Below are 21,626 nucleotides of genomic sequence, written 5' to 3' on the forward strand. Positions count from 1 at the left end.
CTGTGATGGGGGTGGGGAGGAGGGGTGTGTCCGTCAGGAGATACTCTCCGGAGGAGAAACAACACTGACTAAATCCAAGTGGGAAGTGTATGGGTGGCCATATTACCTGCCTGTTTCTTGGGTTCCCTCTGGAGCGGTCCATCCCAGATTGTTGGCTGTTAAGCCCCTGGTCGTCCAGGTGGCAGGAGGTGAGGAAGAGGGAGGGCAGCTTGCTGTACACTCAGCACTGGTGCCCATGGAGTTTCCCCCTGAGATTTTTCTTTTAAGTTACCTCAAAGTTGAGAGAAGTTCAAAAGGATCACCTAGACAGGATAGGAGAAGCTACTTGTAAGAAAATGATTTCTGGTTAGATCTCCCAGGAAAGGGGCAGTGAGAATGGGAAAGTCTCCACTAGGACAAAGAGAGAAGCTGGTGAGAGTCCTTTTCCTGGTGACCGTCTAAGCTGGGGATGAAGAGGTCTGGAGCTGGAGTTGGGGGTGAACCCCAGGGCTGACCAGTGCCTGTGCCCGTCTCGAGTTCTGTGGAAGGAGAAAGGGTGGGAATCCCCTTAGATGCCCCAGGAGCTGGCCCTCGGTCGGAGGTGTCTGGCTCCAGCACCCTGAAAGGGGACCGACATGCCCACCCATCTTGCCAGGTGGGCAGTGGGAGCCTGCCCTAGTCCTCTCTCACTGTGACGGTAGTATCTCTGACTGCTTTGGCTTTGGTGCCAGGGACATAAACTCTTCCTATTTTGTCCAAATGAGGTATATGATCTTCAGAATCCCTGGAGAATTACTATCTAAAACACCAGAGGATGCTAGGATTTTGGCAGTCAGTATTGTGAGCTTGTGCGCGAAAACTCCTTCTTTAGAATATTTAGAAAGACTATCTTCCGTTCATCCAATGTGGAAAGAGTCCTGAAATCCAAGCTGGTGCTACGATTCTGTGCCAGGTTATTACTGTGACAATTACTTAATATTCTCTATGCTCATGGTATCGCTTCTTCCAGAAGATCTTTAGGGAAAACCTAGCTTGGTTTCTGGTAGGTTTTTGCTGAGCTGAAGAGCACTGTGTGAATAATAATGCAGGCAGCACGTTCACGTTTGGAGGGGGAACAAGGTTAATGGTCAAACCCTGTGAGTATCTCTGCTGAATCCATAATGAATGCTCTGATTTCTAAAGGAAGCCATAGCTCTAAACTTGATTTGGGGGCTGTTTTCACCAGCCAGCTTTTTTAAGGTTAATTCTAATCATTAATCCTACTGATTACATAGTGTATATACATGCCATGTGCATGTGAAAACTGGCACCTATGTAGTCATCTGGCACAGGAACAGATAAGCTGGAGAATAACAGATTCCTTGTCCCTTTTGTCTTAACCATCTGGGTCAGAAAGTCTGTGCTGAGCACGGGGACCGGTGAGCACTGGAGTGGGAGACCCTTCTCCAGGGGCTTTGTCAGGATTTCGCTACTCCCTGCCTGGTGAGGGGACAGCTCAGTCTGGAGGTTGGGAGAATGAACCATTTAACCTCAAAAGAGTCTTTCTGTCCCAACCATGCTGTGAATTGACCATGATAATAAACAAGTCTTCCCTGCTGCTTCTTTGGCCAGGATCCCAGCTGGAGGAGCACGCTGGCTGGATTTGGGGGATTGAAAGGGATTTCCTGGTAGACACTGGCTGGTTACTTTCCGTAAAGCTTTCTATGACTGTGTAATATTGGCAACAACCGTAAGCTGATTTGGGGATTGGGGACAAGCCTGGCAGTAAATCCAAGTAAGTCTTCAAATTAACTCTCTCAAAGCTGTCTGTGCAGTTTGAAGTATCTCAGAAACGGTCTCCTTCTTTAGCCCTCATGTTTCCAATGTGCAGTAATGAGTCTTGTTTTTCTCCTGTCCACCCTAGCTGAGCCCTTGCCTACCCCTCAATCAGATTAACTAGACAGGGGGATCCAGAAGTGCAGGGAAGGAAGGCAGTTGAACTGTTAGACTGTTTTCTTACGGAGTGAATAGGTGGGCCCATTTCAAAAAGGGCCATCAGGGAGCATTGTCATTTAAACAGGGCGAAAATATGCATCATGTGTTACAGCCTCCTTAGTCCAAACTGTACCAGCCTCACCGTGGGTCATTGGTAAATGCTGTTTCCCAGCCGCCAAAGATAATTCAAGTGCTGCTGGGAACTCCCTGGACTTATGGCCATCCAAGTGACCTCCCTTGGGGATACCTCCCCACCATGGATTATCCAGAATGACTCAGATTTAGCATACCATTTCTGCATCTCTCAGTTCTCCTTGGCTCACAGCCTTCTGGTGGATTTGCTAGAAGTAAGAGGAAAGGGGTTAGTTTCATAGATTTATCCTGATTCTGGCCTCCCCTGGAAAGTTCTCCTCTCCAAGAATCTTCAGGAGCATCTTTGAGACCCCCTACCCTGTTTAGAACTGTGCTTTGTGCAACCAGACTGTGTTCCCAGCAGAGGTTGCTGTGGCTTTGGCCGGAGCTAGCTCCCAGGGAAGCTCTGGAGCTCCAGGCTGGAGCTGTGGGGAGAGGAGGGGTGTTTTACAGCGAAGCCAAGGGCCTTTGGGAAAGGCATCTTTGCTATAGGCGTTAATGAATTTCTAAATGAGCTTCTGTGTGTTAACCTGATAAGACTCTCCAGGGAGAAGGTCACCCTTACCTTTGCAGCTCTAAATGCAAGTCACGTGTTGCAAGAAAAGTTGGGAAATGTCAATTGCAGTGCCAAAATGAAGAGACTGGGTATAAATATTGAACCAGCTTTAATATTAAGTTTATGAAATGTAAGCCTTTCAGGAGAACCAGCTCAGGGTACAGCTGTTAGGCTCGATCAGCTAACTATTTTGTCAGTGTTACTGGTATGCACACTTTAAAGGGGAACCCAGAATTTTTTAAGGCTAATGAAAGGTATGGCCACTATAGGTGAATTTTGGAATCAGACTGCCTGGCAAACCTTAACACTGCTGTTTATTAGCCATGTGACTGCAGGCACATTACCTAACCTCTTTATGCCTCAATTTTCTCATCTGTTAAATGGGGATAATAATAGTACCTTGTTTGCTGCACTGTTACAAGATAAAAAGTGTTAGTACCTCCCAAGGGCCTTGAATAGTGACGGCACATAGTAAGTCTTCAATAAATACTAGTTTTTGTTACTAGATCAGGTTACTGGAGGGAAGGAAGGGGGAAAAAGTGATCTCCTTTTAAAGTTTTTGTAAAGGGCAGCATTACAGTGTGGCTCTAGTAACACAGGAAAACTCGCCTTTGGGCAGGGAACCATGTTACAAGTAAAACCAGGTAGGTCTGAATGTTCCAGAAGGAGCCATAGTCACCAGTAAGATTATTCTTTGGTTAATCTTCTCTACCTTTTCAATTTCTAAGCAAAGACTCATATTTTTAGGTTTTATTTTTCTTTTTTACAAGTAAGGAGCATATGTGTAAAGCCTGGTGGATATGGTCCTTTCTATCCCAGTTGGTTACAGCTAGTGGCAAAAAAAAAAGAGAGCAGGACTTGAGGTGAGCTAGGTCTGGAGTGTCTAGGGTAACACTGAGAGAAATTCATGGGAGGCATAAAAACATCAAACATGAAAGGTGCACCAAAAATAAAGGTGATCTTACAGAATAGCATGTTACAGTAGAAACCACTCCTGTAGCTGCTAGAATTCTCTAAGAACTGTCTGTCAAGGGGAAAATGGGTAACATGGAAATGACAAGCCTTTGTTTGAAAAAAAAATGGGGAGGAGAGATGGAAAACTGTTGATGATTGGGGGTTTTTTTATTTGCTTTTGGTTAAAAACCATGGAAAACAGCATTTTCCATAAGATGGTTTGTAAAAAGCTATCAGCAAGTAGGAGTCAAAATGTGTATGGCGCACCCCTGGTGAGCTTTACAGAGGAAGAAAGTGTCCCCGAGTAAAGGGATTTTGTACTGGGCAGAAACACTGTGCCAACTTCCGGGGGAAACCGGCTTGTCTTTGGGACTGGAACAGGACTCACCGTCATTCCCCGTAAGTCCTTTGCCACTTGAGAAAAGCCCTTAATCTGTTAAGGACCAGCTCTCACAGTCCCAGACACCTAATGAATTTCTAAATGAGCTTCCGTGTGTTAACCTGATAAGACTCTCCAGGGAGAGAAGGTCACCCTTACCTTCGCAGCTCAAAATGTAAGAGGTGTTGAAAGAAAAAAATGGGAAATGTCAGTTGCGGTGCTGACATGAAAAGAGTGGGGATAAATATTGGGCCAGTTTTAATGTTAAGTTTATAAATGTAACCCTTTCAGAAGAACCATCTCAGAGCCCATTTATTAGCTGGTGTCTATACAGCACAATCGTCCAGTTAATTTGATTAATGTCAGTGGCTGATCCAAATATTTGGGCCCTTCCTCAAGACACTTTTTTTGTGCTCAAAATCACCTGAATTGACTGTCACATTACCTAAATAATTGCCAGATCTGTTTTACTTTGTGCTGTATAGACTCAGCCTAATAAAAACAAATGCTGTGGTGGGGTTTTTTTGCCCCAGTCTGTCTTCTCTCCACCGGGGCAAGTTTTCCTTCTATTTAATAACATCTCAGCACACAAAGAAAAGATCCCCAGCAAGCCATTTGACTTATGGCTGCTGCTGTTTTGCATTTATATGACTCCTTTCCTTGGAAGAGATTAAGACACTTCGTAGGACTTATTAGCTAAACAGATTGACAGCCTAATTAGAAAGAAAGAAACAGAATCCTGAGTCTCTTTCTGTGTCTGCCCTGTCGTGTAGAACATTTGGGCAGATGGCTCCGTGAGACAGAAACGAGACAGGGAGGGGGGCGGCCGTTTGTGGTGTGGCCCTTCTCAGCTGCACTGGGAGAGGTTGTTGCAGGAGGTTAAAAGGTAGTAAATAGGTCAGGGCAACTGGCAGAGCCGGGGACATTTCTTTCCCCTGGAACTCCTGTGTTCTCACACAGCAGAGCGGGATGAATTTTGACATCAGCTGTTGCTGGATGTCCGCCCTTCTTACTTCTGTCTTCAGACCCTTCCACTCCAGGGCCTTTCCTTCCATCTCCCACTCCGCTCGCTAACTCCTCTCTCCCTCCTGTGATCCCTGACTCTCATGCCCCCCCAACCCCCAGCACCAACCCCACCACACACCAAAGAGGCCACCTGCCTCTCTGGCCATCAGTTGTATTTCTGAAAAGTTTCTTAGCTCCTTGGGTGATTCTCCAAAGGCTCAAGCAGCTGAGGGAACCCTCCCCGAGGGTGAGGGCGGGCCCCAGCAGAGCCCCCCAGAGGCGGAGGTGGCCGCCGTGGGTACCGCACACCTGCATCAAGGCGGGAGCTGGGCCCAGGATGAGGACGAGCCTCTGGTGGAAGGTCTGCCACAGAATGAGGACCACCCTGGTCTCAGGGATACATGTCTGAATCCTCTCCTACTTTGGGACACTGTAGCTTCCACCTTGACTCGAGGTGTGCGACTCTGAAGAGGTGGCAGGGTTTTTGTAGTGGAGTCAGCTACTGTGGGCAGACAGGCTCTGGGGCTGCGCTGCATTTCGGGTCCGGCACTCAAGTGATTGTTACACCACGTAAGTGTGTTTTTTTCTCGTTTCTGAGGGCTGGTCTGTCTATAAGTCAAACAGAGGCGTTCTTCCCCCGCCCCCATTTCCCAGCTAGTCACTGATGGGATATGATTTCTGGATCTAGCTACACTGCCAGTTTGACCAGTAAGACGATCAAATTCATTTTCAAAAATAACTGTGACTGATTTCAATCCACACTGCCAACAGCAAAGGGAAATCAGCATGTCGCGGGACGCTAATCTGTGCCCATTCTCTGCTGTGGGAGGGCGGTTATCTCCTCTCAGTCCCCGGCAGCTAGACTTCAGCATTCAGCTGACCTTTCCCAGGCTTGTCTCTTCTGGCAGATTAAGTGGTTGTGTCCACCAACTTTCTTGGGGGAAAACACACAAGACAGATATACTCTCCTTCAGTTTTTACTAAGAAAGCTCTTTGTTGGTTATTTTGACCATACACTTGAGCTCACATGTTCTCTCCTATTCGTGTTAATAATATCTTGCCTTAAACAAGCTCATTTCCCTGACGTCATTCAAAACGCGTTGCCGTGTTGGACCCTCCTGCTCTACCGCCAGCCCTTTTGTCTTCACAATATTATCTAGGAAGGCAAACAGGGTCACCCGTCATCACTCATATTTCACAGACAGAAAAGCCAAAGCGCAGACAAGTTAAATAATCTAAGTCCAACTCGAAAAACTCAGAACTGCCATTAGAGCTGGAGATGCCCTCTTTTCTTTCAGTGAAATATCTTGAGCTGTCACCTTTGTGAACTGAAAACATAATAAGCACAGGCCATAGGAATTTGCCAGGGATGAAACTTAACCAAAACAAAACCTGACTGCTTGACAATGGCAAGGCTGTTCTAAATGTATCCCCAGATCTTTGCTGTTGGTAGTTACCTGGCGCCAAGGATGGGGAAAGAGTGGAGGGCCAGATGTAATGGCAGAGCGCCCTGCTGCGCTCAGGGGGTTTTTGTAGACCTCAGTATCACTGTGTCCTACAACAGTGACAAACTCATCTTTGGGGCTGGAACCAGATTACACGTCTTTCCAAGTAAGTCCTAGAAGCGATTTTGCAAAGATGTTTTGTACAAACAGCCAACTTGCTTTGGCTCATCCTCAAAGGACTTTGGGCCACCCTCCTGAACCCTGTGCTCTGTAGGGCCTTCCACGCCTCTAGCTGCCTGGTCCCTGGTCCCCCGGGATGCCTTGTCTCACAGAGAGCGCTCTCTGCAAACCAAATCAGTTTAATCTGTATGTGAATACCAAGGATCTGACTAGAATCTCATCAGCAGTGGAAATAAGACACTAGAGAATCAGATGCATTATGACTTCAAACAAATGATCTGTTTCTCTCTTTCACATTTTTATTTAAAATATCAGGGAAGGTGAAGCAAGTTCAACTTCTCCCATTTGAAAACTGTTTATGAATTATGCTTCCCTTCTATGCAGAGAGACCGAGATTGACTTTGGATGTTTAGTCATTCGATTGTCATCATCTCTGTCTGGAATCTGTAATGGGCAAGGGAATCAAATGTAATTAAATGAGCAAATAATCTTCAATAGTCAATATTCCAACGCTGTTTTCTGTGCTTTGCTCTGGACTTTTTATCCAGGATTTCTCCCTAATAGGCTCCCCAGAAGGATAGTGGAAGTTTTTGTTAAGGTTTTTGTCTCTGTGTGGATAGCAACTATCAGTTGACCTGGGGCTCTGGGACCAAGCTAATTATAAAGCCAGGTAAGTCTCAGAGATGTGACTGTAACGGAGAGGAGACACGGGTTGAATAATACACGAAGTAGAGCATGAAAATTCTATTTTTAAGAAAAATCCAGCCTGCTGGAGACCATGCACTCTACCCAAATGGGGTTTTCACTCCCAACAAGAAGCTGTGTCAGCCACCAGCTCTCTTGTTTGATGTAGTTGCTTCCAGAATGAATAATGCTTAAGCAGCCCTCCAAGAGAGCAGAGCTGGGTTGTTAAGGGGTATCCAGTTCCCTCTGATATGGTTGGAATGCTTTCCCAAGAATATAACCAGCCTCATTCTATTAAAAGAGAAAATCCAGAGGAAAAAGGAAAGGGCTACTGTCAAAGACCAGGGAGTGAAAAGTAATGCCTGCAGCTGGTCCGACATCCTCGCCTCCGGCTGCTGTCCTGCATGGGGAGCCGATGCCTGCAAAGCTCCCGGTCACTTGCTGGTGAATCACCTAGGGTTCTGGGCCTCAGCCTGAGCCCTACAAGGATGTATCTTAGAAGGCAGTGTCCTCTACTGGGTATAGCTCAGTGGTAGAGTGCATCCTTAGCATGCATGAGGTTCTGGGTTCCATTCCCAGTACCTCCATTAAAGGAAAAAAAGAAAGGCAGCATCATGGCACGTTGGGGGAGTATGGCCCCTAAAGGGGTGCCTGGCAAGTGAGTTTCTGCAGTGGCGAGACTGAGGTGTTCCTAACCGGGGAAGACCAAGCCCATCCCCCCACCCCCATCCTGCCAAGCCTCTTCCTGAGGGTTATTGTAAGGCTCTGAAGGGCTGTGTGAATTACGGGGGTGCTGGAAACCAGCTCATCTTTGGGACCGGCACTCTGCTCTCTGTCAAGCCAAGTACGTGAGTAGTGGGTGTCTGTGTCCCTGACAAGTGGGAAGGAACAGCCACTCTTTGGGGGAAAGGAGGGCTGAAGGTCGACTTCTTACCCCACCCTCATCCCTTATCTACCACAATACGTAGGCTCTCAAATTCCCCATCTTCCTGGATGGCCCCCCATAGCCAAAGAAGGGAAATGGGCTAATGCTAAGATAAATTCCAGGAAGAAAAACTACCGTAGAAAAATTCTTCCCATCTAAATGCTGCAGGCTTTCTGCTCTGTGACCCTGATTTCCAGGTCATTCACCAACCGGTCCTACCTTTACCTATGTAGACACAACCTTAACCTGTTCCTAGTGTGTCAGCTGATCTAAGCACCTTATTCTGCAAGTTGTATCTTCCTCATCTTCCAAAAGAGACCCCAGAGCTATGGTTGGGGAGACTGCTGAGATGGCAGACACAATTGACCAGGGGTAGGGGAGGACAGAGATGAGATTTAGGGTGGCTTAGCTCAGTATTAAAATGGTGATCTGTGTAACACCTTCCCTGTATGTCCTACATTTGTTTCTCCCTTTTGTTTTCCCTGGAATACATCCTTTTGGTTTGTTCTGGACACATACTGCTCCCAGGCTAAGAGGAGAGAAAATTAGTATTGAACTCTCCCTCCAAATCTGGAGAAGCAACAAGTCATGTTGGGGATGAGATCAAGTCTTCTCCTCTCTCCAAGCTTAAAATTCTGTCGTTTATTCTTAACCAAGACCTGCTATCACTGTCTTGGATGCTCACCCCTCTCTTTCCTTCAATACTCCATGTCTATCAAAGCCCAGCCAATGCTCAGTTGATGATAAAGGAGCTCTTGTGTGCCCTTATCCTTGCCTTTAGGATACAATTTTCCTTAGAAAATGTTCACTTCTTTCATTTATTTCAAGACTGAACTTTCTTAAAGTGTAAGAGATGGTGTGTCATAACTCCCTCCCGTCCTCTGTCTGAAACATCATGTGAGTCCGTGGTGGCATTTCTTTGAGAAAAGATAGGACTCTTAGCCTCTTGTTACTCCTCCCTGTTGAAGTATCTTCGTAGGCTACCACATGGACACTATTATGTGGTGAGAAAGCTTGGAAATACCTTGGCCAGTGAGTAGGGGACAGGACTGTGGAGTTTGGGTGGAGGCTGGATAGGAGTTCAGATGGCTCTGTAGCTGGAAAACATCCCTTTGGATACAGGGATGCAGCATCCTTTCAGACCCGTCTGTCTAGGGCTGAGCTCACACACACGAGAGCAAGAGTTGCTAACAAACTGTTTGATCCAGCCTTGGCAGTTTAAGCCTAACAATACAAAAGCACCCAGTTTGGTCTTTTTAAATAAAAGTGATTTGGTTTATACAGCAGAGCCAATTTTTTTTCTTCCTATTATAAAAGGCCAATTTTCTGAGAGGTAGGAAAAAAAATTTTGACAAAGAGTCCAACTGCCCCCTCACCACCATGCCTTGTGTGTGATGGGGTTTCACTAAGGGTTTCAGTAAAGGCAGGAAATGCTGTGGGAATAATAATGCCAGAATCTTCTTTGGAACTGGAACCCAGGTGGTGGTAAAGCCCAGTAAGTGGTCATGTTCTATTTATTTTTGACCAAACAAATAAATCCTGTGAAGTTAGAAGAGATTTAATTTAATATGTAGAAAACGTACCTTTTGAAAAATGACTTTTGCAAAATACATGAAACATTCATGATTGTTGAGACTAGAGCGATAATGATAAATTGATGCAGAATGAGACCATCCCAAATTGCCTTTACTATGGTATCTCAGCTCCCCTCCTTCCAAAGAGATATTAGAATCATGAGTTATTTATCGCCGTAGTATCCCTTAAACTACGTTCTGCAATGATTTGTGTGTTTGCTGTGATTTTGCCCACAGAACTTGTCTTCCGTTCTCCTAAAAATGAGTATCTATCTCATTTTAAACGCTACACATGTGGATAAGTTACTTTCTTTGTCGCTCATGCTTGCATATGTATTTATTCTAAAAGATCCGATATAAAACCCACACATTGTCCCATTTTGACAAAGGTCCACATCTCGTCCCATACATGTCAAATTTAACAACTAAAAAGTAAAAACCCAGCTTTGCTATTCAAATGCAATGAAAGGGGAAAAAACAAAACAAAACAAAACAATTGAGATGAATTGACGATCCCAGACGGCTTATTAACACCTGAAAGGGAATTCAGAGTGAAAGAAAATGGCAGGCATGATGACAGGATTTTTGTTTAATGATCAATTCCTCCATGCGGAGTAAAAACTTTTTAAACACACCTCACTGGGGAGGAGGGCAGGAGCCTGGCATTCCTAGGGGTATCCGTGGGATGTCATTTTGGAGACAAGGGGGCCCATCTAAATATCAATCCAAAAATAGTATCAAGAGGCAGGTGTTGTCAAGCTGACTGGGCTGTTAAGCCGCACAGTAGGTTATAATTGAGACTGATGGACTGACCAGCCCAAGGAGCTTTAAAATAGCCTATTTTTGAACGGTTTAGCTGGGGGAAATGCCCAAAGACAAGGAAACAAGCTGGAAGACTCCATAAGTTTGCTTTAAATCTATTAACATGACCAACCCATGCTAATCTTGTTTAATAACTGCCCTGAGAGCATTTTGAAGGTCAGGTAGACAATGAGGAGGAGACAGTGGGATTGATTGGTTCTTTATGAGTCAAACAAGGACCCAGTCAGGACTGGTGGTAACACCATCCAGTGTCCGTCCCTTAGTGGTGAGAGAACAGATCCATGGACTGTGAAAGGAGACTATCTCCTGAAAGACTAGAACTCCTCTGGACCCAAATGGACAACCCCCACCACCCCCAGCCAGGGCAGGGCTGTAACGAGCACAGCAAACATGTGCTTGGCCTAATAATGTATCTTCAGTGTTTGGCGATGTGGCCACTCTAGGACAGAGCCCAGGGCGAGGTGAGGGCTCTGTCATGCAGTTTTAGCTCAGATGAAACTCAGATTGTGTCTGACACAGCCCCTGCCTGCTCCCATCTTTCCTGAGGCTCTGAAGAGTGGATTTCTAGCCACTTTCTGCCTACCATAACAGAATTGTGTTAGTTGCCACAAAGGAGTTGGTTGAATTGTTGCTCTTACAATTTGCCCTCAGTGTCAAGTGAGGCCATCCAGTTGCCTCTCTGCACGTGTGCAATAAGCAGCATAAAATTCAAGCAAAACAACCAGGAGACGTGGAGAAAGAGAGCAGAAGAGATCATGAGGCCTGTTTATTACGGCAGAGGAGAAACTGTCCCATGGTGAAAAGCCCATCTAGCTTTCCTGAGAAGGCACTCGGGTTTTTTGTCTTAGCCTCAATCACGGTGTGACAAACTTCTGGCACAACTGTCTTTGGAAAAGGGACTCAGCTGCACGTTCTCCCCAGTAAGTGCTGTTCGTGGGATTTTCTGATATTGGCTCCCATTGAGTGAGAGCGGTTTCGGTGTTGGGTGGGGAAAGTTTCTTAGGCCCCTGGACAAGTGGGCAGCCTCTAGGTCCTGGGTCCCTCTGCCCTCACCGTCCTTGGCCCTTCCACAGCTTAGTCAAAATCGCATTCTTTACCCTCTAGAGCTCAGAAAGTTCCTGCCCATGTTTTGCTGCTTAAAATATCAATTATCTTTTTCACTGTTTATACAATTATTAAGAATAAAAAATTGTGACACTTTGTCACAAGCCTATCTTCAAGTCTCCCCCCAGACTTCTCCCCAGTGGACCTTGTATGGAGACATCGTTAAACCCAGTGTGATTTCTGGCTCCAACCAAAGCGGTTTTGGAAGTGACCCCAGCCTCCCCTCTCTTTCCACTCCTCATAAAAGACCTACTTTCTCTGTCTGGCCTCTGCTAAGATTCCTGGCTCTGATGCTCCAGGCCTTTGCATTTCCCTTGTTCCAGGGATGGGCGGGGGATACCTTTTTTAAGAGCTACTTTAATGCCAGAGGCAACAAAGATGGTACATCAGCCAAGAACAACATCTTGTGTTGGGCCTTTTTACTCTGTCCCATTTTCCAAATCCTTTTCTTCATTTAGGAAAAGCAGCCACTCCTTTTTTGTTCCTAGCTCAGCAGAGAGTTCATTATGAGGCCAGAGACAGAGGTTTCCTCTAGAATATTTTTCACAGGCTAACAATAAGCTGGAAGTTTGCAGCCAGTTTCCAAACACATTCCTGGGCTGCAGCTCCATACATGGAAGCTCGTATCGGCAGAGTAGACGGTCAGAGCCAGGGGCATCTTAACTGTACCACACTTTGTAGAGGATCAGGGAGAAGGGGGCAAAGACATGCAAAGGGGGAAAAAAAAAAAAACTATGGCTAAGTGGGGAGATTTCTGGGTGGTTCTACCCAGGGGAAGAGATTAACATGAGGAAACATCCAGAAAAGCACCAGGGTCAGGCATTCAGAGTTTCTGTTATGGAGACAATCACTGTGGGGATTCAGGAGGGCGGCAGCTGGTCTTCGGAAAGGGCACAAGACTTTCTGTGATTCCAAGTAAGTGTCCCTGGCTGTCCCTAAGTTTGATCAGCAATGACTTCTTCCCCTAAATGTTTTCTTTTCAATGTGCCTATGAATGCTTTTTCCCCCAAGAAAGATCTGGTTAGAGCTGGGAAGTGAGAGCTGGGTGGGAAGGTGAACAGGCTACTCTGGCACAATTCAAAAGCCAGCCAGACAATCACGGGCAAGCGCAAGGAGCTCACCCACCCTGGCTTCAGTGCCTCCAGCTCGCTCTGGCCACATGTCCTGGCCCCGTTCCCATCCCCGATCCCAGGAGGCCAAAACCCTAGGACAGACAGCCCAAGACTCCTAAGCCTGGGGAGCACAAGAAGGCTTGTCTAAGATCCAAGAGCCATTTTTAAATATTTTGTGGATTTCTATTTAATGTTGTTATTAATTTTAATACATCTAAGTAATACATGAAAATTTCTCATTGTAAAAACAATTCAAATTACAGATCAAGCCAATATTCACCTTCATCCCCTTCCTTCAACATCAGGTTCCTCCCCAAAGGTGACCACTGGGACTGGTTTGGTGTGTTGTGTTATGTTTGTATCTGGAGCATGTTGACATGAAATCTCCTGTCTTCAAGGAAAGAAGGTCAAGACATAAAGAATTCAGACTGCAGTTTGCAGATTTCAATTAGATATAGGAACAGAAAGTCTGTTGGCAGAGAGCTACCTTCCCAGGAGCTCTTAAAAGCTAGACAGGTCCTTGGTCACAGAATACTTAGCCTGAAGACAGGAGGATGGGCTAGGTGACCTCTGACATCCAGCCAGGTCTCTGTAGGGCTCTGAGGGATGGTCCACCCACAGCAAGTCTCTGTAACAGCCCTCCGCTTTTGCCTGTCTGCTGGTTATTTTTACAACCTGAGCTTTTGTCCGCACTGCTCCTTTGCCGTGAGTGGTTTGATTTTTCTCAGCATCTGTGGGGTTTTTGCAAAGAAAGGAAACTGTGTGTGTACTCTGGAGCTGGGGGTTACCAACTCACTTTTGGGAAGGGCACCAAACTCCTGGTCACACCAAGTAAGTTTTTCTTTCTGGCGAATTATTCTTCCCAAGATGCCTGCCTTCCATCATGCAGAAGCTGTCAAAACACAGGCGGCGTTTTCTTTGCTTGGTTTGTGCTGGGCAGTTCGTGATACCGGTTGGAAAACAAGGTTATTAACGCACCTATTCCCTGCGGCATTGTACTTGGTGTTTAAGATCCGTGTAGTCTCCCCCTGAGAAAATATGTGAACCTCCACAAGGAGGAAGGTCCAGGGAAAGTAGAGTCCAAAAAAAAAAAGGCAGGAACTGGATGAAATAGATAAAGGGCCTTCAGGAATAACAAACAAGGCGGGATCCCGGGAGGCCAAGCAGGAGCCGCTTGGAGTGAATTTCCCAGGAGCTGCTCCTGCCAAGGCTCATTCTTTCAAGGAAAATTTCTGCAAATAGAACCAGGCTGGGAAGTTGCTAGTGATTAGTATTCATCCCACGTTCTAACCTAATTACAAGGAGATTGTTTTGGCCACGGGCAGTCATTTCGGGTTTTGTTTTCCTGCTTGCCTCCTCCACCTCCACCTGTCTTCCTAGAGGCCCGAGTCAAGGTTATTACAATAGCACTGAACACTGTGTGACACCAGTGCAGGCAGATTAACCTTTGGGAACGGGACCGCGCTCACTGTGAAGCCAAGTAAGTTGTGTTCTTCTTTGGCTGTGCCTTTGGGGGCAATCAATCAAATCGTTAGTTTGAAAAATACTTTAATCCTGTGCATCTGCTTGGGCTCTTTATTAATGTTCTTTCCCCAGGCCAAAGAGAGTTGCTGCCTCTCTCTGCTTTAAAATGAAACGTGCACACACACACACACACACACACACTTGCTCTGACTCACAGTGAGAGACTTTCAGGAGCATATATGACATTTTCAAAGAAATAGAGCTATAAACAGTGATCGAGCCACTGAGGATGCCAGGAAGGACCTCCAGAGGGGACCCAGTGTCCCACCACCCCTGACCAGGCTTCCCTACACGCTCCCTGACCACATGGGATAGGCTTTGACTCTGTCTGCTGGTCTAGGGCAGGATGGTCTAGGTCCTCAGCTTCTCTGTAATCAATTCCAAAATGTAGCAGCCCTTACTGCTGGAAAGTACTTTTACACATCTAACTTCGATCACCCGTCCCCTCACTGCGATTTAAATCTCTGAAAAGAACCACTAAAACTTTGGGCATCTAGTTTGAGAATAAAACCTCTATTGTAGAATATAAGACTCAGCATTGACTCTACTTCGACAGCATCTCTGAGATGCTATGTGTCCCCTCTAGACACTATGGGTAAGCTCAGTAGAGCATGAGCTTTGGAGACAGAAGAACCTAAATTCAAGTCCTGGCTCCACTACTTTACTAACTGTGTGACCTTGGGCAAATTACTTACCCTCGCTGAGCCTTGATTTCCCCATCCATAAAACAGGGATAAAAATATTCCCACCTTGTTGAGTTCTTATAAGGATCAAATAAAATAATCAGAGCCAAAGTATTTAGCATAGTGCCCAAAACATAAAAGAGCTCATTAAACCCTAGCTATTAATAATAATGATAAACCTCATCTCCAACACACAAGCAGAGCTTTGGTTTGGCCCCTTGGCTCTGCTGTCAAGGCTCTGTCATGCATCAGGAGAAGAGCTGGCATGGGGGAGGGTGGAGAATGTCAGCCTGTGCTATGAAACCCTTCACCTGGGATTGGAAAGTGTCTGAGTGGAAATAGAAAGAATCCCAGCTAATTTAAATACAAAATCGTCCAAGTGTCAAGACAGGGGAGAGGCTTCTACAGACAGCTGAGTGGCCAGAGCTCCTGAGGCGACACCAGAAACCATTAGAGCAGGGATGCTGTTCCCAGTACAGCTGGGCGAGGGGCTGCCGCCACTGACACCTCACAGCAGCCTCTCACCAAGCTGACCCCAGTGCAACTCCCTCCAAAGTGCCCCAAGACACAGGCTCGGCGTGCGAAGGGACAGGGTCAGGGAGAGGATGGAAGCGTCACGGGGAAGGGCTGCTTGTCCCCAGACTGTTTATGCTCCTCTGGACAGTAAAACTCGTGAGAAATAGGGTGCCTGAAAAGAGCCCCAAAATGAAACTCTCAGACCCAGAGATGGAGGTTAGTGTCTAGAGGCAAATGGGGCCAGTGAATCCTGCGGAAACGTGAGGCTTGAGCCACGGATCTCAATCTGGGGAAGGATGCATTCAACAAAAGCTGGAGACGCTGTGTCCTGCAGCTGCGCCAGGACTCCGACCACAGGACGTGGCTAATACTGCAAGAGGAAGGGAGTTAGGTTAGTGCTAAAACCTTCCTAATGGGTTTGTGAACGGTGAAAATGAGCTGTCAGGAGCAGTTTGCCAGAGCACTTTCTCTGGAGGGTTTTTGAAAGGAGACAGACACCCTCCTCTCAGGGCTGACTGAAGTGCAGCCCTGCCTCGAGGCAGGAGGAGCAATAAGGGAAACCTCTAAGCCTCTTCTCATCCCGGAGCCGCTCTGTGAAAAAACTCAGGCTCATTCACGCAGAGCTGCATCCTTCGGGGGACACGGGGGTTGCTGGGTTACGTTTTGGAACCCTTGCTTGTCGCATCCCAAACTCCCTTTGTTCTCAGGATCTCAGGACTGGTCAGGACAGGCAGGCTGGTTTTTGCATCCTAAAGCCAAAAACACAGGGTCTGGGTCCCTAGGTTGGTGATGGTGTTGAGATGTGTGGAATGTGGGGTGAGGAGCAGGGGAGCTCTCAGGGTTTTTGAAGAGCCCGGGGGCACTGTGGGAATAACTATGCCCAGGGTCTGACCTTCGGTGGGGGAACCAGATTGTCGGTGCTGCCCTGTAAGTACAGAGATGTGGGAGCAGAATCAGCTCCTGCCTGAGGCCTGGGCCCATTGTGACCTCAGAGGCCGGAGGAAGAGGACAATAAGGAGTGGGAGGGATGCTTTTTTGGGGAGGAAAATCGCAGGCCCGTGTGAATAATACTGCAGGAAGTGCATCGGAGGTTTCCCTTCTCAGGAGGGCTTTGTGTGGGGGAAGCTGAGTTGACAGGTTTTTGATGCTGAGATAATCACTGTGTGGGAGGACAAGGCTTCTCCCTCACCTTTGGGAAGGGGACGAGGCTGCTTGTTAAGCCGAGTAAGTAGCATGCCATTTGAATTGTGCACTGAGTATGACAATCTCCAAGAGGAGGTCCTGCTCCCATTTCCGTGGGGCCTCCTTGGGCCAGAAGGGGTTGAGCAGACAGAGGCCCAGTGCTTGGTCATCTTCCTGGTCCTCGAGGGAGCTCTGGGAGGTATGGAGGGGAAGAAACCCACCAGGATCCCATTGATAACCCAGCCTTGGGGTCTGTCCATGCTCTCAAACTCCCAATCAGTTAAACCTTCAGATGGCAAGTCTTCTTCAGCCAGAGAGTCCACTAGAGTTATGCCCATTTCATAACTGAGGAGCTGAGGACTGGGTTGGGCATCAGGTAAACTCCTAGCCATGGTGGGCTTTGTCCCTGCGGAGTCCGGTCTCCGCCAAGCCCAGTCTTTGTTAACCCCAGCGGTGCCGTGTCCGGCCCTGCAGCCCAGGAAGGACCGCTCTTGGCATACTTCATCCTTGGTGTCTTGAAAGAAGAGAAATTAGACGAGGAAAGGGGGAAAACGCTTATATCTCAGATCATGCAGTTACCTCATTTTGTAGCAAGATTGTTTCCCCACGAGCAGTTTGTCTTCATTTAGCCGCTGTCTTCTCGGGGGAAGCTATTTTGTAGAGGTGTTTGTCACAGTGTGACAACTGACGGCTGGGGGAAATTGAATTTTGGAGCAGGGACCCGGATTGTGGTCACCCCAGGTAAGCCCAATTCCCTGGAGCCTCACCTGCCCTTAATTTTAACCCGGGTGCCAAGTATTTCTCACTGAGATCATGAGAAACATATTTGAAAGGAAGCCATTTCCCCGAACAGCAATACCCAGAGCTGTGAAGTGAGAATGAGAGTTCAGTTTGGTGTCAAATAGAAATATTTTGGGATAAATAGGAATTTTCATTATTCCCTATCAGCCCCCGGTGTAGGTACCTTATTCCTCTTATGAGGAAAAAAGTTACAGTAAGATGGATAGCCATATTCATGCTGGGATGTGGGAGAGATCTGCCGTGGACTGGGGAGTGGAGGATTAGAAATGTGTTCAGGAAGATTGGATGTGTTTTTGACAGGCTGTGTAGCACTGTGTGAATTATAACCAGGGAGGAAAGCTTATCTTCGGACAGGGAACCGAGTTATCTGTGAAGCCCAGTAAGTATAAATGTGTATCCCTGGATTAAGCAATGTCTGTGGATGAAGGGCTGATTTAGACCCAATTATACACTATAGAAAGAATGTTTAGGAAGGGTGAGTGGGCATCATACAGAAGGAGGACAAAAATCTCCCTGGCTAGGCTCTGATGTCTTGGTGCAAAATGGGCCACGTAGGGGAATCTCTGGGAATTACTGCCACAATATATGTGGCAGTATCAAAGATGTGGGACTGATTACTTGGGATATTGGCTAGGATCTGGAGCCCTGGATTTGTACAGGAATCAGTGACAAGACTTCTAATTCCTTAACAAGCCTCTAAGGCGCTATTCTTTTTGGCTTCGATTATGTCAATTTATAGAAGGAATCTTGTAAATTTTGATCATTGACCAGAATAACTGTGATTAGCCTCTTCCAAAGTCAAAACTCACTTTTTAAAAAAAAGTGTATTCATAAGGACTATTCGAACACCCTGTTTCTGAGACTTTACGCCAAAAATTTGTACAGCATAGCCTCATGGAGCAGAGAGAACCCTTAAAATCCTCTCTTTCTGGCTGTCTGCTTGGAAGGAAACTGAGGCCCAGGGAAGAGACTGATCATGGCCCCACAACCAGCCTATGGCTGAGTGAGGACTAGAATTTAACTCCTGGTCATGAATTCTCCTGGCCTGAGGTCTGAGGAATCTGCAAGACACATCTGATCAATATTTTTGTGCAGCCAATTTATTCCAGGCTCAGCGTTCAGACCAGGGACCCACCGGGGAGAAATTCAATGTGATGCTATCCTCGGGGAACTTACATTCCAAAGGTAGACTGTCCCCTCCCATATGACCATCCATATCCTCTTCCCTCTTGGGCTTTTATACCATCCTCACTACCTTAGGAAATATCAAAATTGATCTTTGTTGAGGTTTTAAAGTCTTAGCAGCTAAATCAACATAGGTGCCACTTCAGTCATGAGAAAGGAAATAGCCCAAAAGTGAAGTGGAAAACTAGAAAGTTCACTGATAATTTGATCATTCTAAAATCATAGTATTGATATCAACCTAGTGGCCAAATTAACTGGATAACTAACATCTACTCCATACCTCATTTAGATCCGGTGGACTCAGTCTAGAGATGACTCAAGGATTTGGGCAGTTTCCTGGTGGTGTGACCTAGTGATGCCCACAGTGGTGGAAAAAAAAATATTCTCTGTCCTGGACTTGTGAGTCTTCTTAGATGAAAATATGTGAACATTGATTTGGTCTCTAAAATCAGAGAGTGCTCGCCCTCTCTGTGTATTAAAAGCATATGTCTGATGCTTAGAACTCTGAGCAGAGAGTAGAAGGCAAGATTTCCTAAAAGCAGGTGGGATGGTAAAGAAAAAGAAGGCTTTATTTATGATTTGTAGATAGGCAGTCTGGTTACTCCAGATCAAACCTAGACCGGCAGTGATATAGGCCTGATTCACAAAGTAATCGCCAGCTCTGTACTCTGTGCTCTGCCAAAGCTGGCCTCTTCCCTCTGGTTTTTGTTGTTGGGCACATCACAAGTGTTTCTTCTGGTTCCGGCTGGCAACTGACCTTTGGATCTGGGACCCAGCTGACGGTTGTACCTGGTAGGCCACCACAATTAACTACTATTCGCATGGATTCAGTGATCTATAAATATTTATCCTGTACATTTAGGTAACTTAATGGGCCTGGGGGTGGGGGGTGGGGGAGAGACACCAACAACACATACTTAAAAGGGTAAAGTAAGAAGAGAAGTGTTTATCACAGGCCAAAGAGAAAGAGAAGCCTTTTTGCTAAGTTTGGAATAGGAGTTGATGAAAATGAGTTGAGAAGAAGCTTTCTTAACCTAAAAGAGTAGGAACAGAGTCCATAAAGGGAACGTCTGTTTGTCATAATACGTTCACTAGAACCAGGTGAAATGCTCCAAGAGGGTTTTACCAGGAACTATCCCAAACCAAAGGCTAGCTGGCCAGCTACATTGCTAGCCTGTCCTGGCTGATTTCTCCAGAAGTCACTAAACACAAAAGGTACCGATCTGAGATATTTAAATGAAGCTCTCTGGTGCCCTTCCAGCAGAGCCTTCCTGTAACACCCTGCTTATCATTTCTACAAGTAAGAACAAGTCAGCCCCTTGCCCTCCCAAACTGCATAAGTATTATAATTACTTGCCTTAGACTGAAGTCACCTCTATTTTATTTCTCATAACTGTGTTCATTTGTGGAGATTTGTTTAAATCCAAACTGTGTGGGCATCTAGCTGTTGGCACTGAGGTTTCCTTTCTCTTGAAAGCGTCAGCAAAATATTTTGCCCATAAATAATGTTTCATCTAGACTTGCAAATGACAGCCAACACTGCGGCCTCTTTTTTTTCTCTCTCTCTCCCTTGCTAAAGTGAATATGCAGACAGAGAGTGGGTTTGCGGGGAGCCAAAATGTACAGTTTCATGGTGGGGGCTGGGCTGGGGCTGTTAAATTACATTTGGTTATATAATGTAGGTCCTTGACAGATAGGACACAGCGATCTTGCTTCATCACACGTGCAGAATATAGGTAGCTCGCTGGTGTGTTTCAAGGTGTCCTTAAAAGGAAGCTCAGGTCAGGTTATCAAGCGTGACACTGACCCCAGTCCAACTCAGGGAGAGAAGCTCCCAGATAGCCCTGGAACTCAAGGCAGAATAAGGATTTTCCTCACAATCCAGTCCACCTGAAGAAAATGTTTATTTATAATTAGGAAAAGAGAACGGTAACGAGCATTCATTTGCAATGTCCTTGTTTCAAATATTGTGCATAGGGAGCAGGGAAGGCACAGGAATGAACCCAAGCAGAAAACTAAGGAAGAGAAATCGATAAAACCACTGAAGAAAATCAGATGCCCTCAGCTCGCCTGTCCCTGATAATGAATGTGTCTTCTTGCCTCATTCCTCACTTTGGTTCTTGAATTTTCTAGGAAAATAGAAAAAAAAAAAAAAAAGACTGGTGAGGTTGAGTTAGTCTTGGCCTGACTTGCTTAGTCATCTCTGGAAATCACATCTCCCTTTTGGGAAATCCCACCAGGCTTTTTGTAATGCTAGTAAACACAGTGTACAACACCAACAGACTGTACTTCGGCTCTGGGACCAAACTCAGTGTAAAGCCAAGTAAGTGACAATTGTCTGCAAAAAAAGCCACCAATATATTATCCTAAATTCCTCTTACCAGTCTATATTTATTTTCAGTTCTTTTATTTTGTGTGTTGGGTCCCCACTCATAACAACTTACCATTCCTTGTTCATAGGTCTCTTAAACAGGTATAAAATGTAGTAAACAAACCCTATGATTGAGTAAACATTCTGAAGCTGCCAACCGTACTCTTAAGATGGTATCCCGTATAAGGAAAATTCCCAGATTTCAACTATTGCTGCTTTTACTAATTGACAAGAAAAAACAAAAGCCTTTGGATATCATTTAAAGGATGTATATGAATGTCCAAGATTTCAGAAAGGAGCTGTGACAAATTAAAATTATATGTATTTTTAAAGATGAAAAGAATCTTAATAATAATCTAATAACTAGCATTTACTGAACACTTGCTATGTGCAAAGTACTGTGTAAATGCCTCTCATACTTTAATTCATTTACTCTCCCTAATGATCCTTTGGGATAGATATTATCATCCCCACTGTCACAGATGAGGAGACTAAGTGAAAGCGAAAAACAGAGCAAGGGGTTGAAATAGTGACCAAAG

General features: G+C 45.9%; 1 protein-coding gene and 1 gene segment (V, D, J or C); one reads left to right on the forward strand and one right to left on the reverse strand.

Annotated features, from left to right (window-relative positions):
- The window catches only part of LOC102522345, a 268,545-nt gene that overhangs the window by 217,665 nt on the left and 29,254 nt on the right, over window positions 1–21,626 (forward strand). Inside the window, 1 exon segment of the C gene segment in view lies at window positions 7,225–7,274. Coding sequence covers window positions 7,225–7,274 — 50 coding nt within the window.
- The window catches only part of DAD1 (defender against cell death 1), a 55,872-nt gene continuing 54,847 nt past the window's right edge, over window positions 20,602–21,626 (reverse strand). Inside the window, exon 3 of the mRNA XM_032481662.1 lies at window positions 20,602–20,845. The gene's annotated coding sequence lies outside the window, so the exon portion shown is untranslated. The remainder of the gene's footprint in view (window positions 20,846–21,626) is intronic.

Source organism: Camelus ferus, chromosome 6 (assembly GCF_009834535.1).
Source record: "Camelus ferus isolate YT-003-E chromosome 6, BCGSAC_Cfer_1.0, whole genome shotgun sequence".
In the NCBI taxonomy this organism is placed as follows: Eukaryota; Metazoa; Chordata; class Mammalia; order Artiodactyla; family Camelidae; genus Camelus; species Camelus ferus.